Source organism: Prorops nasuta, unplaced genomic scaffold (genome assembly GCF_024137725.1).
Source record: "Prorops nasuta isolate Cenicafe-Biocafe unplaced genomic scaffold, Cenicafe_Pnas_1.2 PNAS00004, whole genome shotgun sequence".
Taxonomy (NCBI): domain Eukaryota; kingdom Metazoa; phylum Arthropoda; class Insecta; order Hymenoptera; family Bethylidae; genus Prorops; species Prorops nasuta.
Window position 1 is genome coordinate 10768952 of NW_027116801.1, and position 20493 is coordinate 10789444.

General features: G+C 35.9%; 3 protein-coding genes across 3 annotated transcripts; 1 reads left to right on the forward strand and 2 right to left on the reverse strand.

Annotated features, from left to right (window-relative positions):
* The first annotated feature begins 608 nt into the window (after positions 1-608).
* On the forward strand, positions 609-3469 carry LOC136772784 (uncharacterized). Its single transcript, XM_066725911.1, has 4 exons — positions 609-686; positions 1533-1582; positions 1668-2055; positions 2456-3469. The coding sequence occupies exons 1-4, from the start codon at positions 609-611 to the stop codon at positions 3467-3469; spliced, it is 1530 nt and encodes a 509-aa protein (XP_066582008.1).
* A 2152-nt stretch (positions 3470-5621) lies between these two features.
* LOC136772785 (uncharacterized) lies at positions 5622-8911 on the reverse strand. Its single transcript, XM_066725912.1, has 5 exons — positions 8858-8911; positions 7693-7754; positions 7226-7524; positions 6337-6523; positions 5622-6240 (listed from the first exon to the last, which is right to left on the reverse strand). Exons 1-5 carry the CDS (start codon positions 8909-8911, stop codon positions 5622-5624), a joined length of 1221 nt encoding a protein of 406 aa, XP_066582009.1.
* Positions 8912-15009: 6098 nt separating this feature from the next.
* LOC136772786 (uncharacterized) lies at positions 15010-16717 on the reverse strand. Its single transcript, XM_066725913.1, has 3 exons — positions 16637-16717; positions 15351-15415; positions 15010-15268 (listed from the first exon to the last, which is right to left on the reverse strand). The coding sequence occupies exons 1-3, from the start codon at positions 16661-16663 to the stop codon at positions 15010-15012; spliced, it is 351 nt and encodes a 116-aa protein (XP_066582010.1). The 5' UTR covers positions 16664-16717.
* Between the last annotated feature and the right edge of the window lie 3776 nt (positions 16718-20493).

A 20493-nucleotide genomic window follows, 5' to 3' on the forward strand; every position in this document is an offset into this window, starting at 1 on the left:
TCCTCGTAGGCCATCAAGTAAAAGTGATCAAAATTGATGATTGAAAAACCGCTAGCTATTCTTTACGTAACAAAAAGTACAAGAAAAAGACTAATCGTCGATAATCAATTTGATAACCATTTCCCTTTCTCCTTTCAACGAAGCAAAAATAACGGAATAACAAATTCAACGACCGTTACTGATCATTTCCCCTAATTGCTCCTTCGTATCAGCAAATCAACATTAATTCCCAGACCATGAAATCGGTCTAATTTTAAAAAATAAATAAATTCTCCATCGTCCATTCTCAATCAAAATAAACATGCTACTTTTCATTACCAACCATTGATCGGCTTTAAATTAAAAGTAGAAATTGCAAATGGATGGTTGAGAAAATATGGAAATTTTTTCTAATTTACTCCACAAAGCGATAAATTATTTAAAATGCGAGCTAATTGGTCGAGTGTCGGAGGTGCGTAGAAAATAAGTTTTCCTCTGGTGGGGAATGCGACTATTCTTATTCGTCACATTTTGGAAAGTGTGTACGAGTGAGTTAAGCGAGAGGATATTAGAGGCGATGGGCGTGTTGAAGCAGAAGAAAGCGTCGATTTCCCCGAAAAAAAAAACTCATGTTGATTAGTAGACCCGAATTGAGCGATGCTGATGGCGTTTGCGTTGGCGGTGATGAAGAGAATCTGAGAGAGTCTGTGAGAGAGGCTGAAAGAGACTGACGAGTGTTCGATAGACTTAGATAAGCTAATAAGAAACTGAGAGAGAAAAAGATCGAGAATGAGAGAGAGAGAGAGAGAGAGAAGCTGAGGAAGAATGAGAAAACTGGTAAGAGAGAGTGAGGGAGACTGCTGTAGAATTATCATACATTGGGTAGAACTGTAAGAGATTAAAAGGGAATTAGAAACATTATAAGGACAAAGTTGTGAAGGAATAAGAAAAAATGTTAAATATAAGAGACCACGAAGAATTTGTGATGAAGACTGGAAAAATTGGCAAGGAATTCAAATAGATCAAGGGTATCCGCAAAAATTTGAGACTATTTGTAAAAGAACGAAAGAAGCTGAGAGGGGACGAGGGAAACTATAAGAGATTGGTAGATTCTGCAAAATACCGAAAGTAGCACTCGCTCCTGCAGCAGATCTGGATTTGTTAGTAAGAAAAATTTGCATGTAGTGGATTTCGCTACTCTCCTTGGAGTGGAAGAAATACGAGAGCAACTCCTGGCAGCCTAGATGGGAGGGGCAGGCCTCTCTAGGATAATCTTGTATAAAAGCGAAGAGAGCCACTGTATCTGGCTGCAATATTTAACTAGACCGTTCCTCAACCAGATCTCATCCAGACCAGATCAGTCCACTTCTCTATTCGCACTGGAAGGTGCCTTGTCTTCATTCACGGTTCACCCTCCACCACTGCGACAGAATGAAGCTGGCGGTAACTAATAATAACAATCCTTACTAAAATTCTTTTTCTTTCAAAAACTTCCCATTTTTTTCCACTTTATAACAACCCGTCTTCTTCACACCAATTCTTATATTTTTTAGATCCTTGGAATTCTTCTATTCGTCATTGGAGAACCACTCTTGTCTCACGCGTGAGTAACTCCATTTTTCATCATTAATAAAAATACGAATTTTGATCTGATTATCAGGAAAATTATTGAAAAATATTTTCAGGAGGAAGGTGGTAATAGTGGTACCACAACAAGTTAGAAGAAGTCCATCGGTACCTTATTACAGGAAACCTTCGAATTTCCATAAGAAATCTCTGAATGGGAATCACGAATATCATCGTCATACTTATCAGCACCTGCATTACGCCCATCCGAACGCCTTGCCCGCGAGGGAGTCGATAGTTCCCTTTCCAAGTCCAACTGCACTTGTAGCCCCAGCCAAGTCGCCTTATCCTCAAGGTGGCGATGACTTCGACCAAGACCACGATAATCAAGAGGTCAATCATGTAATGATACCATACGGAAAAGACGTAACCCATGGGATTTCATTTGGAAAAGGATATATACCTTATGATACCATCAAAGGAACCTTCTCAGCTGGACACGAAAAGTACGTCTTTTATCATTAATAACTCAGTTAAACTCTAGTCTTGTCCTTTAATACTTCTAATTACAATTTTTAATTTTATGTATAGTTTATTTATGCATTATTATAAGTACAGGGCGCAACTAAAAATTTCTTTAATCATCCGTAACTCGTGAACCTCTACACCTGTATTAACGAGAGCAAGGGTCCTGACGGGAGAGTCTTTAGAAATAACTTATCTGAATTTTTCATCATCGTTTAGTTACACCCTGTATAATTGAATTTATTAACAAAAAACTATTCATATATCTATATTCTAAAAAAATTAGATTTCGTAATTTAATTTTTAGAAATAAATTATATTGTTTTAATTATATTTCCTTCAAGAATGATCATTAACACGAGTTTGTCCGAACAGGTACCAAGAGCCATTTAATTTAGGGCACAAACAGCCAGACTTTGCCGCAACATATACATCCAGCAGCTCGAATTACGGGCAACCGATTCCTGTAGAATATCACCAGGACGTTCTGGACAACTACTCGTACGACGTGGAGCCATACGACCACGATGGTGACTTTGGCACGAGGAAAAGTGGTAGAAAAAAATTTTACACATCCAGATCTCTGGAGAAAGATTTGGGTACCAAAAGCTATCGTGGTTTCGGGAACCTCTTGACCGATAAGGAAACTCTCTCAAAGGAGGTCAATGACCTGATCAAAGAGAGCGGTGACCAGACGCGAACGGTACCAGTCGAAGGTTCGATATTGCTACCAAGTGGTGGGGTTCCGTCAGCTACTATTGGTGGAAACAAGGATGGAATTGTTCTGAAGGACAGCATAATATTGGATGAGTACCACAAGACTATAGAGAACTTGATGAAGTCCTGGCCATCGACTATGATCAATCCAGCAGCTATTGGTTTCTCTCAAGGTCAACATTTGCAGACCATTCAAGTGCCAGAATTTCAGCAGCAAATCCAATCGCAGGCATTGGTTGCTCCTCAAACACAGACACACGCACAGTTAGTAATTCCTCATACACAGTCACTGATGGCTCAACACCAACAAACACTGCTGGCACCTCAAGCACAGGCTCTGATCGCTCCTCAAATGCAGGCATTGATGTCTCCTCAATCAACTGCAGATTCTCAAATCTCACATGAATTGTTAAGAGCGATTCAAGCACGTCAGTTCCAACTTCCAAGGATTGCAAGTCGAGTCTCCTGGGTCCCAGAAGGTCAAGGTTACGCCGTCAAGGAAGATATACCCGAAACTTTCCCATTCAGACCAGTCTCGTCCATCCTTTCGAAATCTATACCTCCTGTCCCTCCGCAAAGTGGATTGCCCTCCATTCAAAGCTTCAAATCTTCAACTCCACAATTCTCATCTAGTAACATCCAAACTGTACCTGCACCATCACTGGCTCCCAAAACACAGTGAGTCTTTCCTAAATTCCATCCTAATCTAATGGAATTGTTTCCTCTTCATGGTCGATCAAACTTTTCAAGTAGGTCTTATTATTAATAATTACATAATTATTGTTTCCATTTAATCCTGAAATTTGGAAGCTGAAGATGTTATTGGTTCTATATTTTCTGATTTTCTTCACAATTCTTTACTGTTTCTGGACCATCAATGGTCTTAAGACGTATTCATATTTTTTGTTTCAACGTCATTGAATTGTTATTTCGGCTTCGTAATGCATATTTCCCTTTTTAATTTCAATCACACATTCGTTCATTTTCATTTACCAATATTTAAAGTGCTATACTCAAAACTCTTCATAATCATATACTAACCATAATCGAATTATTTCCCCTTCAAAATATATAAGCTCCTATACTCAATAATCGCAATCATCCACTCATCAATTTCTGTTCAGCAATATTTAAGCTGTTGCTGTGCCATTTGTGGTACCTAAAGTGCATTGATAATCATAATCATAAGTGAAATTTCATCGTATAACATGCTTGGGAAGATACTCGATAACTTTCTCCCTGAAGTTTCCCCCTTTGCACTTATATACATCCTTTTCCTTTTTTTATCAAACACGACCGAGACTGCGGAGCAATCACCAAGAAGACATTCAACGTGGAGAATTTACTCGACACCCGAGCGATTTTAGATTTTAATACTTTATCGATAATACTTGATAATTTTCTTATTGTGACGAGGAAGTATTTTCAGACTCCTTCCGATTGCATAAATTATTCATTTTTCTAATTCTACACTTCCTTTTTTTAAACTCATGTAGTTCGTCTGCTAGCACTTAATTACCAAGTATCAATACTAGTTTTTAAATAGGCATTAATTATTTTTATCAGTCTTATTATATCCATGCATTTGATGCTTCGAATGTTCCATATTGTATAATAAAACGAGCTAATGTTCCTTTTACCAGAAAGTGGGAGAAAAAAAGAGTAGCAAGGAGAGATAGAGTGATAGTGAAAGAGAGATAAGCAAATGAGATGCAATTTTCTCGTTAATAAAGGTGCAATATTTTCTATTAAATGAGAGTTTGCGTACATCATTAATAGGTGAAAAAAAGTTAATAAAGTCAACAGCGTGGATCCAATTGCAATTTTAAATTTCCGGAAAGGTAAGTGGGCTTCGATTGCATCGATGAAGTTTATTGCATTCGCGCAAACAAGGAAGATTTAAGTGAACGGTTTTCGATTGCATTGGTAAAGTTGATTGCATTTACACAAACAAAGAAGATCCAGGCGAGTAGCTGGTCGTGACTTACATTACGAGCGTTTCCTCAGTAACGTTACTTTCACTACCAACGTGGTCCAGTGTAAGTTCGAAAGTCGAGAAAGTACAGCTTACGTTAAGATTTACAAGGGGTATCAATTTAATTGTACTTCATCCTTGGAACTTCCCTTTTTTATCCGGCAAATAGTGAGAGTCGAAATCGCAAACGTCCAAATAACTTTTCTTACCGATATTTTATACACAAATACTTGAAACCTTCTTACTGCAGACCTTTCTTCTCTTGTTAAATAAAATGATACCAACCGAATACTTGTAACCTGTTTTAAGAAATTCTTTCTCTTTTTTTTAGGAAAAGCAGAACAGAATAAAAAACAGGTATTTTGTATAAAAAACATTGTATAAAAATTTTTATTAATGATATAATAACAACAAGATAACAAAGGTATTTACAAAATATAATAAAATATATAATATATTACAAATAATAATTAATAATAGTAATTGCTAATTTAAAATCTAGTTGAAATTGTGAATGAATTATACATTTATAATGGCTATAAAAATAATACTATAATCACATGTAATGCATTTATGGAAAATTTTCAGATACTTTTTTTAAACAAAAATAATGAAAACTGGACAAACAGTATAATGTCTAAAGATATTCATTCCACTATCTACTATTCTTATATCTATATACAATATTAGCAAAAGTTCTGTTGTACAATATTGTTTGCTAAATACTGCATTTAGTACCATTATTCAGCTTCTGTAGATTTGGCTATCAAACTGGTATGAAAGATACAAAAGAATAGAAAAAATAATAGTCCTATCAGGATAATTGAAAAGTTTTAAACTAGGATATAGAGGGACCCAATTACTTCTTTTTATATCCTGAGAAACCCCCATGGCCCCCATGACCTCCTCCACCGCCTCCCCCAAATCCACCACCTCCGCCATATCCACCACTGCTGTGACCACTACTAAAGCTACCACCTCCTCCATGACCACCTCCAAAGCTACTACCACCACCATATCCACCACCTCCATGGCTACTATGTCCACCTCCGAAGCTGCTACCTCCGCCGTAACCACCACCCCCATGACTACCATGGTCACCTCCAAAACTGCTTCCACCTCCATGACCGCCACCGAAACTACTGCCTCCTCCGTAACTGCCATGGCCACCTCCAAAACTATGACTGCCACTGAATCCACTGCTAAAACTACTACTGTAACTGCTGCTGCCTCCGTGACCACCGCCTCCTCCATATCCTCCCCCTCCGTGACCACCGCCACCACCATAACCTCCACCTCCACCTCCGTGACCTCCGTGACCACCACCACCTCCAAATCCTCCTCCCCCATGACCACCGCCTCCGCCGTAACCTCCACCTCCGTGACCTCCGCCACCTCCATATCCACCGCCTCCATGGCCACCCCCGCCGCCTCCATGACCTCCAGAATATGAATCGAAACTGCTACTATCGTGGTCACTAATTTTAAAATCATACAATTTTATAAATATCTTTTTATATCCAATTATCAGATTATAATTTTCAACGAAGAAATTAAATTATAATGATATTTACCCGCCACCAAAATCGGAGATGCTGTTTCCTATGTCGCCACCCCCATGGTGGTCATCGAATCCCCCACCACCTCCTCCATGATGGTCATCGAATCCTCCATCATCGCCTCCTCCAAAGCCACCATGACCGCCAAAACCACCGCCTCCCCCTCCACCACCTCCAAAACTGATACTACCATGATGGTCATCTAGAAATAAAAGGCCACTTTATATTTAACACGTCTCGCACTCAACCTGACACAACTGCTTCTCAATAGAGAATTATTTTCCCTTTGCTTCTTTCCAATTTTCCCTATTCACAAGGAATTGCATAACTTTCACTACTATACCTGTGACCCATTATGCGTGGCCTATTTTAAATGACCAGTAAAACAAGCTAATCCAAGCGAGGATCAACGTGATCTAGCTACTATTACAGTAACGCAGTACAAATTAGATTGCAGTTAATGATGAGGTGTACGCAATTACTTTCCAATATCGAGAGGGAAAGTCGCCGAGAAAGGTGCGTACGTGTAAGACGATTCATTTACGAGCATATATAAGATTTTGCGATCGAAGGTAGAAAACTCGTTGAGCGAGTAGCCTTGCTGGCTCATTACGGCGAAAGGAAAGAAGGAAAGTAAACGCGTCAATTTACACCGAACAAGTTCAAGTATGCCACAACTGCTATGTTAATTTCTTCTTGTTTTTCTCCACCACGATCTTTTCCCAATCCCAATAAGCTTACTAATTATCGCGCTATTCGTATACTGGTTACTTTTTTGTCAAAATGCTAATATTTATTGAATTAACTATACGAAGATATTTAATTAAATAAAAATAATATTATAAGTATTTTTTTTTAGCAAAAAGGGAATTTATTAATATTAAATAACGTTAATATTTCTTACCTCCGCCTCCACCAAATCCACCTCCACCGTGACCACCCCCGAAACCTCCTCCGAAGCCACCGCCCCCTCCTCCAAAATCGTGATGGTCACCGCCTCCAAAACCTATGTCTGGTCCACCACCAAAATCATCGTGACCACCTCCTCCGTGACCACCACCTCCAGGACCACCAAATTCTATGTGTCCTCCACCTCCGCCTCCGCCACCGTGACCAGGTGGACCAGAATCGTGGTCATCGAAACTGGCCACACTTTTCTCATGATGATCGTGAGATTCTGGCAAAATTATTCTTATATGTACGCTGGAATAAAAAGATTGTATTACCAACAAATTAGAACATTATCATTCTTATTTTTATCAAATAAATAAAATTTTAACCATTCGCAAAAATTCATTAATATCAACCAAATGCATTGACTTTTATAAATAATTCATAAATGTTATAGAAATATAAGTTTGTCAGACTTACTGTTCGTGTCCAAAAGTAGCAAGCACTATGGACCATACTGCAGTGAAAACAAAACACTTGGCCTGCAATAATTCATTATTAAAATAATTACATATAATCGAACTTGTAACCGTTGCCTAGAACGCGCGGACTGGTGCATGGGTAATTGCAATTATATCGTAATAACATCATAGGAAATAGACCTGGCGAAAATTGTTGCCCCAGTATCGAATAGGGAAATCTATCGTTACGTTACTACCTAATTAACATAAGAATCTATCGAGAAAAATGAGACTCCGAGATTTCATTAACCCCCGAGTAAAACGAGTTAAGAATTTCATTACATCCGGAATAAGAGTAATCCAAGATTTCATGGTCTTCTAGGTGAAACGAATGAAAAATTTTATTGCATCCCAAGTACAATATAAGAAGCGAAATAAATCACGAGTAAACGATGGTTTTATGCACTTAAATCAGTCTGTAGCACTTTTCTTCAGGAAGAGAATAAAAGTAGGAAAGATTCATATATATACGTATATCTAATTTTGGTTTAACGAAGGAGCCATTCCTGACAAATAAGGAGATATAAGGATTCTTACGAGAGTAGATTCCATGTTTTTGTAGCGGATGTTGAGGAATCTCCAAGGAACGCTTCACTTTCCGATGACTCGACACGCACTGTCATATATCTGGAGGTAGCATCCTGTCTATATATATATAGTGGGCCAAAAGGAGTCTGCCGGAAGAGTAGGAAGAGTAGGGGGTAAATGGTGAGCAGTGCCGAAGAGGAAACTGAAAGTACCGAGTGAGTTTCAGGTTCGCCACGGTTCACAGGTACAGTCCCATTCAAAGTCACCTTCAACGTCTCACTGTGGAACTTTGAATGGTGTTCGATAGAGTTTCATAGATTTGGAAAAGATATTTTATACGATGAATTTTTGTCAGACGGGAACGCCAAAGGGGAGGGAATAGCTGATTGGTGGAGAATTTAGAGGGAGGAGCCAAAGTGGCTGTTGAAAAATTTGCGACGACCTGTAGGTACTCGGACACCGATGAGAATGCTGGAGAACGGCCGTGACCCAGAGTCACCGAGGAGGAGCAGAGAAATTCAAGCAGCTTGCTCGATCGATTGTCCTCTCGTGAACCCAACCAACACGAGCATCCATGGAACTCTCCATCAACAAACCAGCAAACGAACTTTCATGCGAATTGCTAATACTGCCTCCTTCTCATCAATCATTCTTATCATCATCCTGCCTGAACTTACTTCGAAATTACCACTTTTACAGCAGATAGACAATTCAGCGTTTATTTACCTGTATAATAATAATTTTTTCTCTTAAAATATAATAAAATTGTGCTAAATGCATTTTATTACAAACAAATTTACTGTTATTTATTTTTATAAAATTAATACTTTTACTATTAACAATTGAGTTTTCTATTGTTTTGCAACGTTTTTTGTTTACCGGAAATAAAATTAAAAAATATAGCAGATAATCTAGTTTTTATTTAAATAAAAATTGAAATATTTTAGAATATACTTTCAAACAATAAAACTTATCCGCAATGATTGTTTTATATATGCATAATTTATTAAGAGTATTTAATTAGAAGTTTAGCGAATCTATGATTATAATAGTAACAGATTTTTATTCTTTAAATCCATTAATTACGTGAAACTAAGCTGAGCATAATGCTCCTGTTTATCGATTGCTATAAAAAAGGCTACTTTCATTGTATAATGCATTTAATTATGTCGTGCGAAATTATACGTTTAAAATTGTAATGAGTGAAAGATAGCAACAATGGCTACAAGACTCCACATAGTTCCGCCGGAAACCGAGCTATCCTACATCACTTGAAAGAAGTCTGCGTGAAAGTAAAAAGTTTACTCTGTCTACCCAATTGAAAAATAAAACCTTTAAAATGTCTTAAGAAAGTCTTCCGTCTGACTAGCCTGTCACGCGTAACGATATATTAATCTGTTTCATTCGTTGATGGCCACAACTTTTGCTATTTATCTTCGTTATAACGAGGTTTTCATACTTTGTTAAAGCAGGAAAGCAAATTTTTCACACTGATTTAATTTACTCATTATTGAATCAGTATACATTAATAAGAGTGTTCAAGATATTTTTTAAAGAATTATAGCAATTTGGCTTCTGCAGTATCCAAAAATAAATATTTAATATATTTGATTATTGATATTTTCGTGAAATTCAATATTACATTAAGCATCAAATCGAGTGAATTGTATTTTCGTTCAATCCTAATTTAATCTAAAGCATGTCGAGTTTGCCATATTATAGGAAAAGGATGAAACTTTATAAATCTTGTTTCTTACAGTTTCAAAAGTACTGAAGACATCGAATAGGAATTACATTCGATAGAATCTCCACTTCTCTGTCAAATTAAAGTAAAATTCATTGAGACATACCTGCAGAGAACTTTCGATATCTGGCGTTTTTAGGTCAATGTTTTTTATAGAATGCTTTGATAAGGGGTAATCTCTGGTGAAGGGATTTTCCTGTTAAAACGAATGGTCATCTAAAAACATCCTTGATAGCCATTCCGAACAAATCCTTATATGTCCCTTGGGATGATTTGCTCTCGTGAGAAAGAAAGTGAACCACGTGGAAGATTACACACGTGCCATATTGGCTAGCCAACCACACCCTTAATGATAATTTTCCATCATCGTAATAATTCGTTATTTTGCAACAAAAATGTTGCCAGGAGAAAATAAAACTCTATCCAATTCTTCAATAGAAAATTTTTAACGAGAAAACATGAAAGAGTTATCAGAATTTTTGATTAAAAACAGCCAATCAGCTCTAACTCGTGACAAACTAATCACAATCTTAATAAAAAATTTCTTCCATCATAAATAATTCATAATTTTCAACAAATAATATCATCAGAGAAACAGAAAACTATATTCCATTCTCCAATAAAAAATTTATTATAAAAAATGAAAGGGTTAATTCTTACATCAATATTATAAAACAAATTTTAATTTGGATAACAATTATCTACCTAAAATAATTAACATTAAATCTACTAACAAATTTTTTATATATGTTCAGTATATATTTGATTAATTTTTAGTACTAATTTTAATCATTCTTCATAACATTACACTTGAACTAATCGATAATATTCGTACGTCATCGTGACGTTATCGTGAAAAAAAGTCCAGTTTAATTCATAGGGAATCATGTTCAATGATATAACGAGTATAACGTTGTTAATTGGAGATTCAAGGTTATTGTCGTTGTAAAAATATAGCCAGAGACGAGAAATTCAAGCAGAGATGAAACGACTCATCGGTAGGGAAAGACAGTGAAAGGGCAACGTCGTTATGAGAAGGCCGCAGTTTCCCACACTCATCGCGAACCTTGTCTGACACAGTGCGAACTTCCTCTACTTGTCCTTCTCTTTCCTTCTTTACCTACTTCGACGTACAGCTTCTCGCTTGCTCTCCTTTTTGCTTTTCATAATTTCGTTTTCTGCTTTTTCTCTCTCGGTCCTTTTTACATTTCTCTTTTATTTTTTATTATCTAAATAGATGTTTATTATTATTATAATTATGTTATTTTTTACACTTGAAATAGAAGGCAAAAAAAACTTTGCAACTATCATTATCCATTTATTTTGTATACATTTTTCCCTTTGTATAAATAAACTTTGAAATTTTTTCTTCATTTTATTCGTTTAATTTTGTTTCTCCCTAATCCCATTACTTTCTATTTCAACGCACCCTCTTCTCTCAGACTGTACTAAGCTCAAACGAGATTTCTAGGAAGCCGACTGATAAATTAATAACTTTATTGCATCCCAACGAGAATTTCAAATGCCTCGTTCAAGCATTAATCAACAACTCGATTGTCTAATTATTATCACTGGTTGGAGCTCTTTAACGAAACGCCTGGGTTTCTTTCACTAAATTATTCAAGACTCGTTTCTACGACTGCTATATATCCTCGTAAAAGACAGCATTTCCCACCAACTATTCGAATCATCGATTTTTGCACCGGAGTATCGCAGGATCAATCGTACCGCAAAATTAAAAAAAAAACAAACACAAATGTAAAATACACTCACAATAAAATTTATTTTGTAAACAAAAATTTCTTGATCAACTATTTAATTTTTAAAACAGGTGTTGCCATTAATTACCAAAATTTTTATATAATGAAAAAAATAGGAATATGCAGGATTTTTTAAATGCTCCACACAGAGAGATTCGTTAACATTGCGGACTAAACGAGAGTCGATTCGTATTAACGATTGGATATACGCGTAATTGTTAATACAAAAGTGCAAACGGAAGTGGGTAAATAGATAAGGATGCACGACGAGGGAGTCGTAAAAGTTTATTTGTGCATGCAGCGCGATAAACGTGTGTACGCGTGTGTATTACGAATGTGCAATACGTGTAGAATGCATTTTAATGCAAAAGATCATAAGCTCGGTCGGTAATGACCGTGATCGGACCATCGAAAGTCATGGCAGAAATAAACGAACGGTAAAATTTGATTACAAACGCTGGATGCCTTGCGTGAAATCGTTTAAGTTTTTCTGATCTCGACAAATTTCCCTTGCAAACAGGTCAATGATAGGATAGAAGGAAAAATCAATGCATGTTATTAAAGTGAACACAATGAATTATTATATGCTTTATATTTTTAATAAAAAAAATATCATTTTATTCGACGATGTTTTACAGTAGTGAGAATATTGCAAAATTGCGTGTTAAAAAAATTTATGTTTACTCGTAGATCTAATAATGTAATTAATGTCTCATGAAGGCGTTTCCAGCTTGTATATCCGGTTGCTCGACGTATATATAGTATTATTATAACACGCTGTTAATTCTGTGACTGAAACCTTGTCGACACGATTCGTGTATAAGGCTAATTAATGAGTGTGTAAACTAACTGGACTCGATCGAAATAGTTGGAACACGTTACGGCACTATGTGTATAAACTTGTTTTTATTCTTCCTATCAAAGCGTGCAATATACGCATCGACGATATCAACTAATTGGTGAAGATGTAATACAAGATACGGATACGGATATGCGGAAAACCAATTGGGAAAATTTGGTAAAAATTGATATTTATTAAGATGAACTATCGTAATTCTATGTTTAGCCCACATAAATATGTTATTTTCTATATAATAATATTTTCTAGGTTAATTTATACAAACGAATATCATTTTCTTCAATAAAATTGTTAAAAAAACTAATATTAAAAATTTTATATTAAATTATCAAAAGTTATCATTTATAACGCCAGTGAATACTGCATAATTGGAGAACTTAAATTATAAAATTTTATTACGGAGAAAAGCTGTTGCTATATTTTATACTCTTACTTGTTTTGAAAACAATTTCTAGAAGGAACTTGGCATTGGGGTACACGGAAGCAAACGAGGATTGGATTTCGTTTAATCGGTTCCTCGACCAAGCGTAGCTCTATCTTCAGTTCTGATCGATAATAAGTAGCTCTATGCTTTCAGGAAGCGAGATGCAACACTCTCGGCATGTATATAGATTATACAGATTAACGCTCCCTTTACGCAAGACCTTACCAAGTTAAAAGAATGATTTCACGCGCCCGTTACGTCCAAGAGAAATGAAACGTTGACCATGTAATAGGTAAAAAAAAATTATGTTTATTCTCTCAAGTATACATTTAACAAAGGTTGTGTAATCGGTATAAAAAAATATATTATTTACAGGTGTGATTCTCGGAAGATACACATTCGCGTATAGGCTCTAAGGGGCCGAAGAGATTTGTACTGGGTGAACGTGTCAGCAGGATCCTGTCCAGTCCGGAAGCTCACCGATCTCCTCGAGAAAGTTTCAGGACCCTTCGGGAACCGGCGGCCCACGTAAGTCATTTTTACTGTTCCTCTCGACCATTATTACAAGCTGTAACAGACGCTTACGTAAGAAAAATTGGTCTTCAAGAATACACGATGAATCGCTTATCCCTCATCCCAACCGATTTTCTAACCGATAAACACTACCGATTTTCCATCGAAAACCTTAAAGATCGTCGTAATTTCAACATTTTTTATGGGTTTCGAGAAACGTTTATTGAATGTTAAGTAAAATCTAGAAAATTGATTTTCTTTTTTTATTAATTTCTTTTTTATTGTTATCATTGATAGTGCCGATTTATTTTGTTGGAACAAACAACTTATCGGTGTTCGAATGTGAGTTGAATTAAATGTTGTTAGAGTTCTTTGAAATTAATGCAAAAACCGGAAACGATATTTGTCTGCGTGAAAACGATCGAACTCGTCGATTTTTCGAACACATGTTACCGATCACTGCCGAGTTCTGATTGCCACTTGACATTAGACTTGAATAAATTGAACTTTTTATAGAGGAAACCGTCGATCGAGATCGGTTATTAATCGGTTGGTCAACTTTGCCATTTTTCAGTAAATATTACCGATCATGATATTCTAAGCGACTTTTGGCAAATTAGATTCCTCACTTTCTATCATAAAAGCATTTTTATTGCGAAATCACACACTTGGCAGGTGTAAAGTAATCGAGAATTACATATAAAAAATCGGCATTAAGCACAATTTTTAATTGCTACTCGACATTTCACTCATTAAAATTAAACCGTTTATTTTGAAAATCGTCGAAATCGATCGAGAGACTCACCGATTTTTTAGTAAACATTGCCCATCGTGATCTTCAAAGTGACTTTTGTCAAAGTAGACTTCTCACTTTCTATCAATAGAAACATTTTCATCGCGAAACTACACTTGGCAAGTGTAAAGTAGTCGAGCGATTACATATAAAGAAATCGCCGTCTGCCGCAATTTTACGTGAAAGCTACAATGTGTATCGACAGCTGCAATTTCTTTTCCATTCTTGGATCTAATCAAGACACCAAGCACGCTCGCGAAGTTTCCCTTATATAATGCCAATTACGAGAAATCAAAAGAGCAGACTAACTGAGGTGAGTCAAGTCATTTTGAGAGGGATGCTTTTCACCCCACCCCCTCTCTTCGTGAATGGACACGTGATCACTTATACACCTCAGAGCATGAAAGTTTCGAGTTAAACAATTATTTATCTCGTTAATAATTATCAAAAATATTAATTACTTTCCTGACTAAGAATTTTTGTAGCTGCTTTATTGTAGGAATCGATAAAGATTTTACTATAAAAATTTATATAAATTAATTTTTTAAGTTGCAACTCTGTGACGTCATAAATAGCTCATTTTGTATCAGACCAATTATAAAAAATAATAAAAGCAATCTACCTAAGGTGAGTAAAACAATTTTGAAGATGTTTTTCACCACCAGCCCTTCTCTTCGTGAACTGGTACATGAACGGGCACGTGGACCTTTTCAACGTGGTGTACCGGTACCGGAACATGGACCTTTTCAACATGGTGAACTGGTACTGGCACGTGGACTTTCTCAACATGATGCACTGGAATTGGAACTGGTACATGTACCTTTTCCACATGGTGCACTGGTACATGAATCTTCTTCACGTGGTGATGATGAACCGTGTGCACGTGATAAGGAACGTGAATCCTAACATGCTCGCTGAAAAAAAAATAAATTGTAATTCTTATCGACATTTTTTTATGTATATTTTTATGTATTTTTATTAGTAATCTTTGCTTACTGATGGTAACCAGGTTCAGGTGCTGGGGCAGCCATTGTCATTGCCAATGCTCCAACAAGGAGAATCTGCAAAATCAACGATAAAATAAAAATTAATTATGTTGTAAAATTTAACGATCTTTATGTGCAATTTGTGAATTATAGCTAAAGAGCAAGAGGGCTTATAGATGAAATTCTTCACTTTCACGATTTATCGCTATCGATTTACTTATAGTCGAGTAATGCGATGACGTAACACTTTTGTTATTGTTACATATCAATTTTTTTCATTTCTTAGATAATAAATTGAAAATGATCGAACACTCGAAACGTAATATCGAAATTACGAAATTATATTCCACCGAATTATTTTTCTCGTAACAATTGGAGGATGAAGAAATCGGCGGATCGAACAATTGTCATGAATCGAGAAAGAAAAATTCTACCGATCTCTGGACAGACGACTGTAGTAATAAACGTCACTTAGCCTACCATATTCTAGTAGCATTTTGTATAACCGCTTGTAGACTTCTTAATAGCTTGGTAAGTCGCGTGCCACGCATTTACGTCTCGTTAATATTCTTTACGACATTGTAAATGCTGAAAATTTACCGACCCGAAGATACGTAATTGTTCGATTATCTTCTTGTTAAAGATGTAAAACTGTCTATGCAGGAATCACAAAAATCACCGTAACAACATTTTATGTACATCAGATTTGGCATTAATTATCATCGAACAAAATGTAAGATTAATATTGACATTTGAATGATGACGAAGAGTCAGAGTTGACTGAAAAAATCGTTTAATAAAATATCTTCCTCGCGATACAAAACTGTCTATTTAGGAATCACAAAAATCACCGTAACAACATTTTATGTACGTCAAATTTGCCATTAATTATCATAGAACGAAATGTCAATTTGATATTGATATTTGAATGATGACAAAGAGTCAGAGTTGACTGAAAAAATCGTTTAACAAAATATCTTCTTCGCGATACAAAACTGTCTATTTAGAAATCACCGTAACAGCATTTTATATATGTAAAATTTTGCATTAATTATCATCGACCAAATTGTAAAATTGATATTGCTATTAGAATGATGACGGAGAGTCAGAGTTGACTGAAAAAATCGTTTAACAAAATATCTTCTTCTACGCGATACTAAAGTGTCTACGGAAGAATCACAGATACCACCAAAGAAATGTATCAAATACATGAAAAGTGGTACTCTAATCGTCGTGATACCGACCACGAGGTATATAGATTTTTGAGAGACAGATCGCCAGTGGGATATTACTCACGGAGACGGTGCTGATTGGCGAGATCATCTTGCGGAATTGGATCGGAGAGTTCGAGAGTATCGACGAGGATGAAAGATTGAAAAAAAGCGGCGAGTGCGGTTTTTGGTTGGAGTGCCGATACGGTTCTGCCTTAGCCGCTACCAATCTTTGCTTATAAAGGACAAACGGAGTGGCCAAAACCACCCGGTGAAATCCTCAGGGTGGGGAACCGTAAAGTCGCTGCTCGACTTTTCGGTTACGTAAAACCGAGGAAGTGGCTCGCGCATTACGTTACCGCCTTCGAAGCGTCGTGGCTGCGTAACCCTCGTCGTTGCGCCTTTGCGTATTTGCTTCGTGTTCCTTGCCCTTCTCTCCTAGCCCTCACCCGCCCCCCCCCTCAACCGCTATCGTTCTCTCTTTCACCAGAAGATCTACGTCTTCTTCTTGTTCTTTCTTTCATTCCGTCTCTGGCGAGTCGAGTTTTGCGTGACGCGATTCCACTCGAACCTTCCAGGGGAGCAAGCACTCGATCGATTCAACGTGTAAGTATAAACACTCACTAATAACGATAATTATCAACACTTACCGTGGTAACGTCAAATATCAGCATTTAGGTATATACTACCGCGTAATATTGTTAAGTATCGGTAAGTAGAGTATCAGTTTGACAATAATGTTAATTATCAACACTTACCGTGGTACATTATATTGGAACATTGGATACTTATAATGTCAAATATGTTTGTGCATGAATATCATCAAATATCAGTGTATTAACGTAGTTAATTAATAACATTTATTACTGTAGTAAAATCAAATATTAATAAGCGAGTACTGCTAGTATAGAATATTAACATGTGTCAACATTGATAAATATGTTTATCAATGATATTACCTATATCGATACTCATTTACATTTTTAAATATTTTACCAGTATATCAGCTATCAACCAATATCAATTATCGCCAATTATCGGTGTATTAATCATTTTAATCATCTCAGTCAATATAACACTACTAATTATAAATTATTCTCTATAATACAATCAAGTATCAACAATTATCATTTTCGTCGAATAGTAAAATGTATCAATTATGGAAACATTGAAAAAAGTAAGGAAATTTAAAATTCATTAAAACTGTCATACTTTTCCAGATATAAAAAAATCATACAATTATAAATACACTTGGATGGATCGAATAACACAATCCTCTATCCTGATTACATTTGAACATGATATCCATGAAGACATTTCTAACAAGGCACCAAGGATAAACCGGAAATAATTGAAAGTTGCACTCGTTTCTCTTCTCAAGTCTGTTGAACGTCGCTCTCCGTGGCGTGCCGGATATCCTAAACATCAATCATAACTCGAATCACGTATTTCCAAACGTCTTATAAAATTCAGAAAAATGCCGGCTTTTCTCAACAGTTTAATTTGCAAGGATTATTCAGCAAATGTAGCGTTATTATTGCGTAATGTTAACGTTCGCCATTTCAATCTGGACAACTCTCATCGCTACTTTTTGGGTCACTTCACGGGCGTACGATACAAATTTATTCGATCGGGAGGCCAAAATCGTAATATATCGAAATAGGACCTTGCTTCTGCGGTTGATATTTTGAAAGGTGTATCGAAATACATTGAGAGCGTGTAATGGGCAATCATGTTAATTATATTCTAGGATCGACGATCGTTCATAGCGAGAGTGAGAGCACACATCTATATAATTCCCCAAAACTTGCTGGTTCGCTCTACTCTTGAAAATCTGCATATTTTGGATAGTAGATTTTTGGTTACACACGGGAGAATGACCGTTACATCAGAGAGTTACGCGATGAATCTTATTTAAGATCCACGTCGATCCTTGCTTGCCTCTTTCACCTATATGCGATACTCTTTAATGCAGAACTGACCCCGACTGTGACTCCAATTTCTCTCTCCCTTTCTTCAAAAGTCAAAAATTGCATTGCGACAGCCAATACCATAAATACGCAACCACCATGACGAAATTCATATTTAATATCTCCGAAATATTTCATTTCGATATTTCTTTTGTTTCTGATTCAGTATCGTTATAAAGTTCCATAAGATTGTATACAGTGAGTCACTTAGATGCCTCAAAGTTAGAATATAAATTTCATTTACTTCGATAACTATGAGATACAACCATTTTTTCCTTTATAAAACTTATCTGAATGCAAAAACAAAGAGGTTTACAAAAGGTCTTGAAAAATTTTTTATCTAACATAGTTATTTAGATAAACGTTCTCTTACGTCTATACTCTGGGGCGTCTTAAAAGTGCTTGACTCTGTATAAGTAAAAGGTCGAGGAACTTGTATTGGATTTCACTGTGTTTAATTTCATCTGGAATTAACAAATGGAAATAGAGTTATGTAAAATAATTGTTTCTTTTTAATTAATGTTACACGTTTTAATTATTGTTTAGACAATCTAATGTTATTGTAAAGTCTTACTTACCAATTCCATTCCTTGGAATTAATGTTTAATGAATGATTTTCAGTAATAAGTTATACCATTGCTTATCTAATCATAATCACTGCTTATATACAGCTATTATTGTTTACTTTCTTCCATTGTATTTTATAAGCATATTATAGTCTAGAATAAATGACAATCTATTACCAAGAATCATTAAACCGCAACTCATCAATTACAATAGAAAAGAAGACATATATATTTATTATACAACATTTAGACTTTTTTTCAACAAGTTTCGATCGTTTTCAAAAGTTTATTTGAACAATGAGTAATTCGTTGCTACTATTTTGTAACAGAATTTTATTTATTTTAAATTTAAAGCATGTCTGACTAGTGCAATATAAATTCTACTTTCAAGTACTTTAATATTGATAAGGATCGCTAAACGATCACAGTTCGGTGATTTTCTTTTAAATTACTGGAAGATTATTGAGAATTTATTGTTTCAAAGCAGCTTTTGAATGAATTAAACTAACAAAAAATTGCTCTGATTACAGGATCAATTAAAATTTAAGTTTCATATTGATTATATCCTTTTAGGCTAGTAAAGATTGGTAAGATATATTTGAATTTCAATTTATATATATATATATATATATCTACAAGTAATTATTATTTTGGGAAGGAGATAGCTAAAAATAGAAAACAGAGAATTAGACAGAGACAAAAAAGTTCCCTTCCAGACACTTAAATAATCCGTTATGGGTTAATTAAGCATGATTACGATTACAGCACGTAGTCGTTTCGCCAATTGGAGCCGATCCAGCATAAAGAGGACTTTCATCGATTCCGTCAGCAAATACATCGTCGTCTTTCATTTTCTCCCCTCTCTGCGTCTACTCTAACCTCTATCTTTCTTTTTATATTGTGCAGACCATGGCAAGTGAACACAAATATAATGTATATACACACATCTTTCTTTCTCCCTCCTTCTAACAAAATGGACAAAGTGGACCAACGCCAACCATGAAGAATATTTGCCGCGAATTTGGCATAACCTCACTTTCACGACGTGCGTCTACGCTTTGGGAGAAAAGCTAGTGGTGGGGGGATCCGGACGGAAGCCTATGGCTTACGTAAAAATGAACGCCGGATATTTTATGAAGTCATTGGTCCGTTTATGTCCGACTTTGACTTTTTGTCCGTTTTTCTTTACTCCTCTTGCACACTGCACACACGAGCTTTTGCCTTTAATACTATAAAAGCGACGGCCTCAGCCAAAGAGATGCGCGTAAAAGTATATATGTGTAAAAGTTACGAAACGCTTTCTCCCTGCTATGACGGATAAGTATGCAACTTACACCGCTTCCTGTAACACTGCATGCTTATCGATGCACGACCAAAAATAGTAAAAAATGTTCTATAGATTATGA

What these genes read in the sequence shown, in the direction of transcription:
- LOC136772784 (XM_066725911.1), top strand. Translation starts at nt 609, where the DNA reads ATGTTGATTAGTAGACCCGAATTGAGCGATGCTGATGGCGTTTGCGTT. An exon ending in GAACCACTCTTGTCTCACGC is followed by an intron (nt 1,583 to 1,667) that starts GTGAGTAACTCC and finishes TATTTTCAGGAG; the next exon opens with GAAGGTGGTAATAGTGGTAC. An exon ending in CAGCTGGACACGAAAAGTAC is followed by an intron (nt 2,056 to 2,455) that starts GTCTTTTATCAT and finishes AGGTACCAAGAG; the next exon opens with CCATTTAATTTAGGGCACAA.
- LOC136772785 (XM_066725912.1), bottom strand. Translation starts at nt 8,911, where the DNA reads ATGATTGATGAGAAGGAGGCAGTATTAGCAATTCGCATGAAAGTTCGT. An exon ending in GCTACTTTTGGACACGAACA is followed by an intron (nt 7,525 to 7,692) that starts GTAAGTCTGACA and finishes TTTTTATTCCAG; the next exon opens with CGTACATATAAGAATAATTT. An exon ending in ATCTCCGATTTTGGTGGCGG is followed by an intron (nt 6,241 to 6,336) that starts GTAAATATCATT and finishes TTTTAAAATTAG; the next exon opens with TGACCACGATAGTAGCAGTT.
- LOC136772786 (XM_066725913.1), bottom strand. Translation starts at nt 16,663, where the DNA reads ATGATCTCGCCAATCAGCACCGTCTCC. An exon ending in CGCCAATCAGCACCGTCTCC is followed by an intron (nt 15,416 to 16,636) that starts GTGAGTAATATC and finishes TTGATTTTGCAG; the next exon opens with ATTCTCCTTGTTGGAGCATT. An exon ending in CCTGAACCTGGTTACCATCA is followed by an intron (nt 15,269 to 15,350) that starts GTAAGCAAAGAT and finishes TTTTTTTTTCAG; the next exon opens with CGAGCATGTTAGGATTCACG.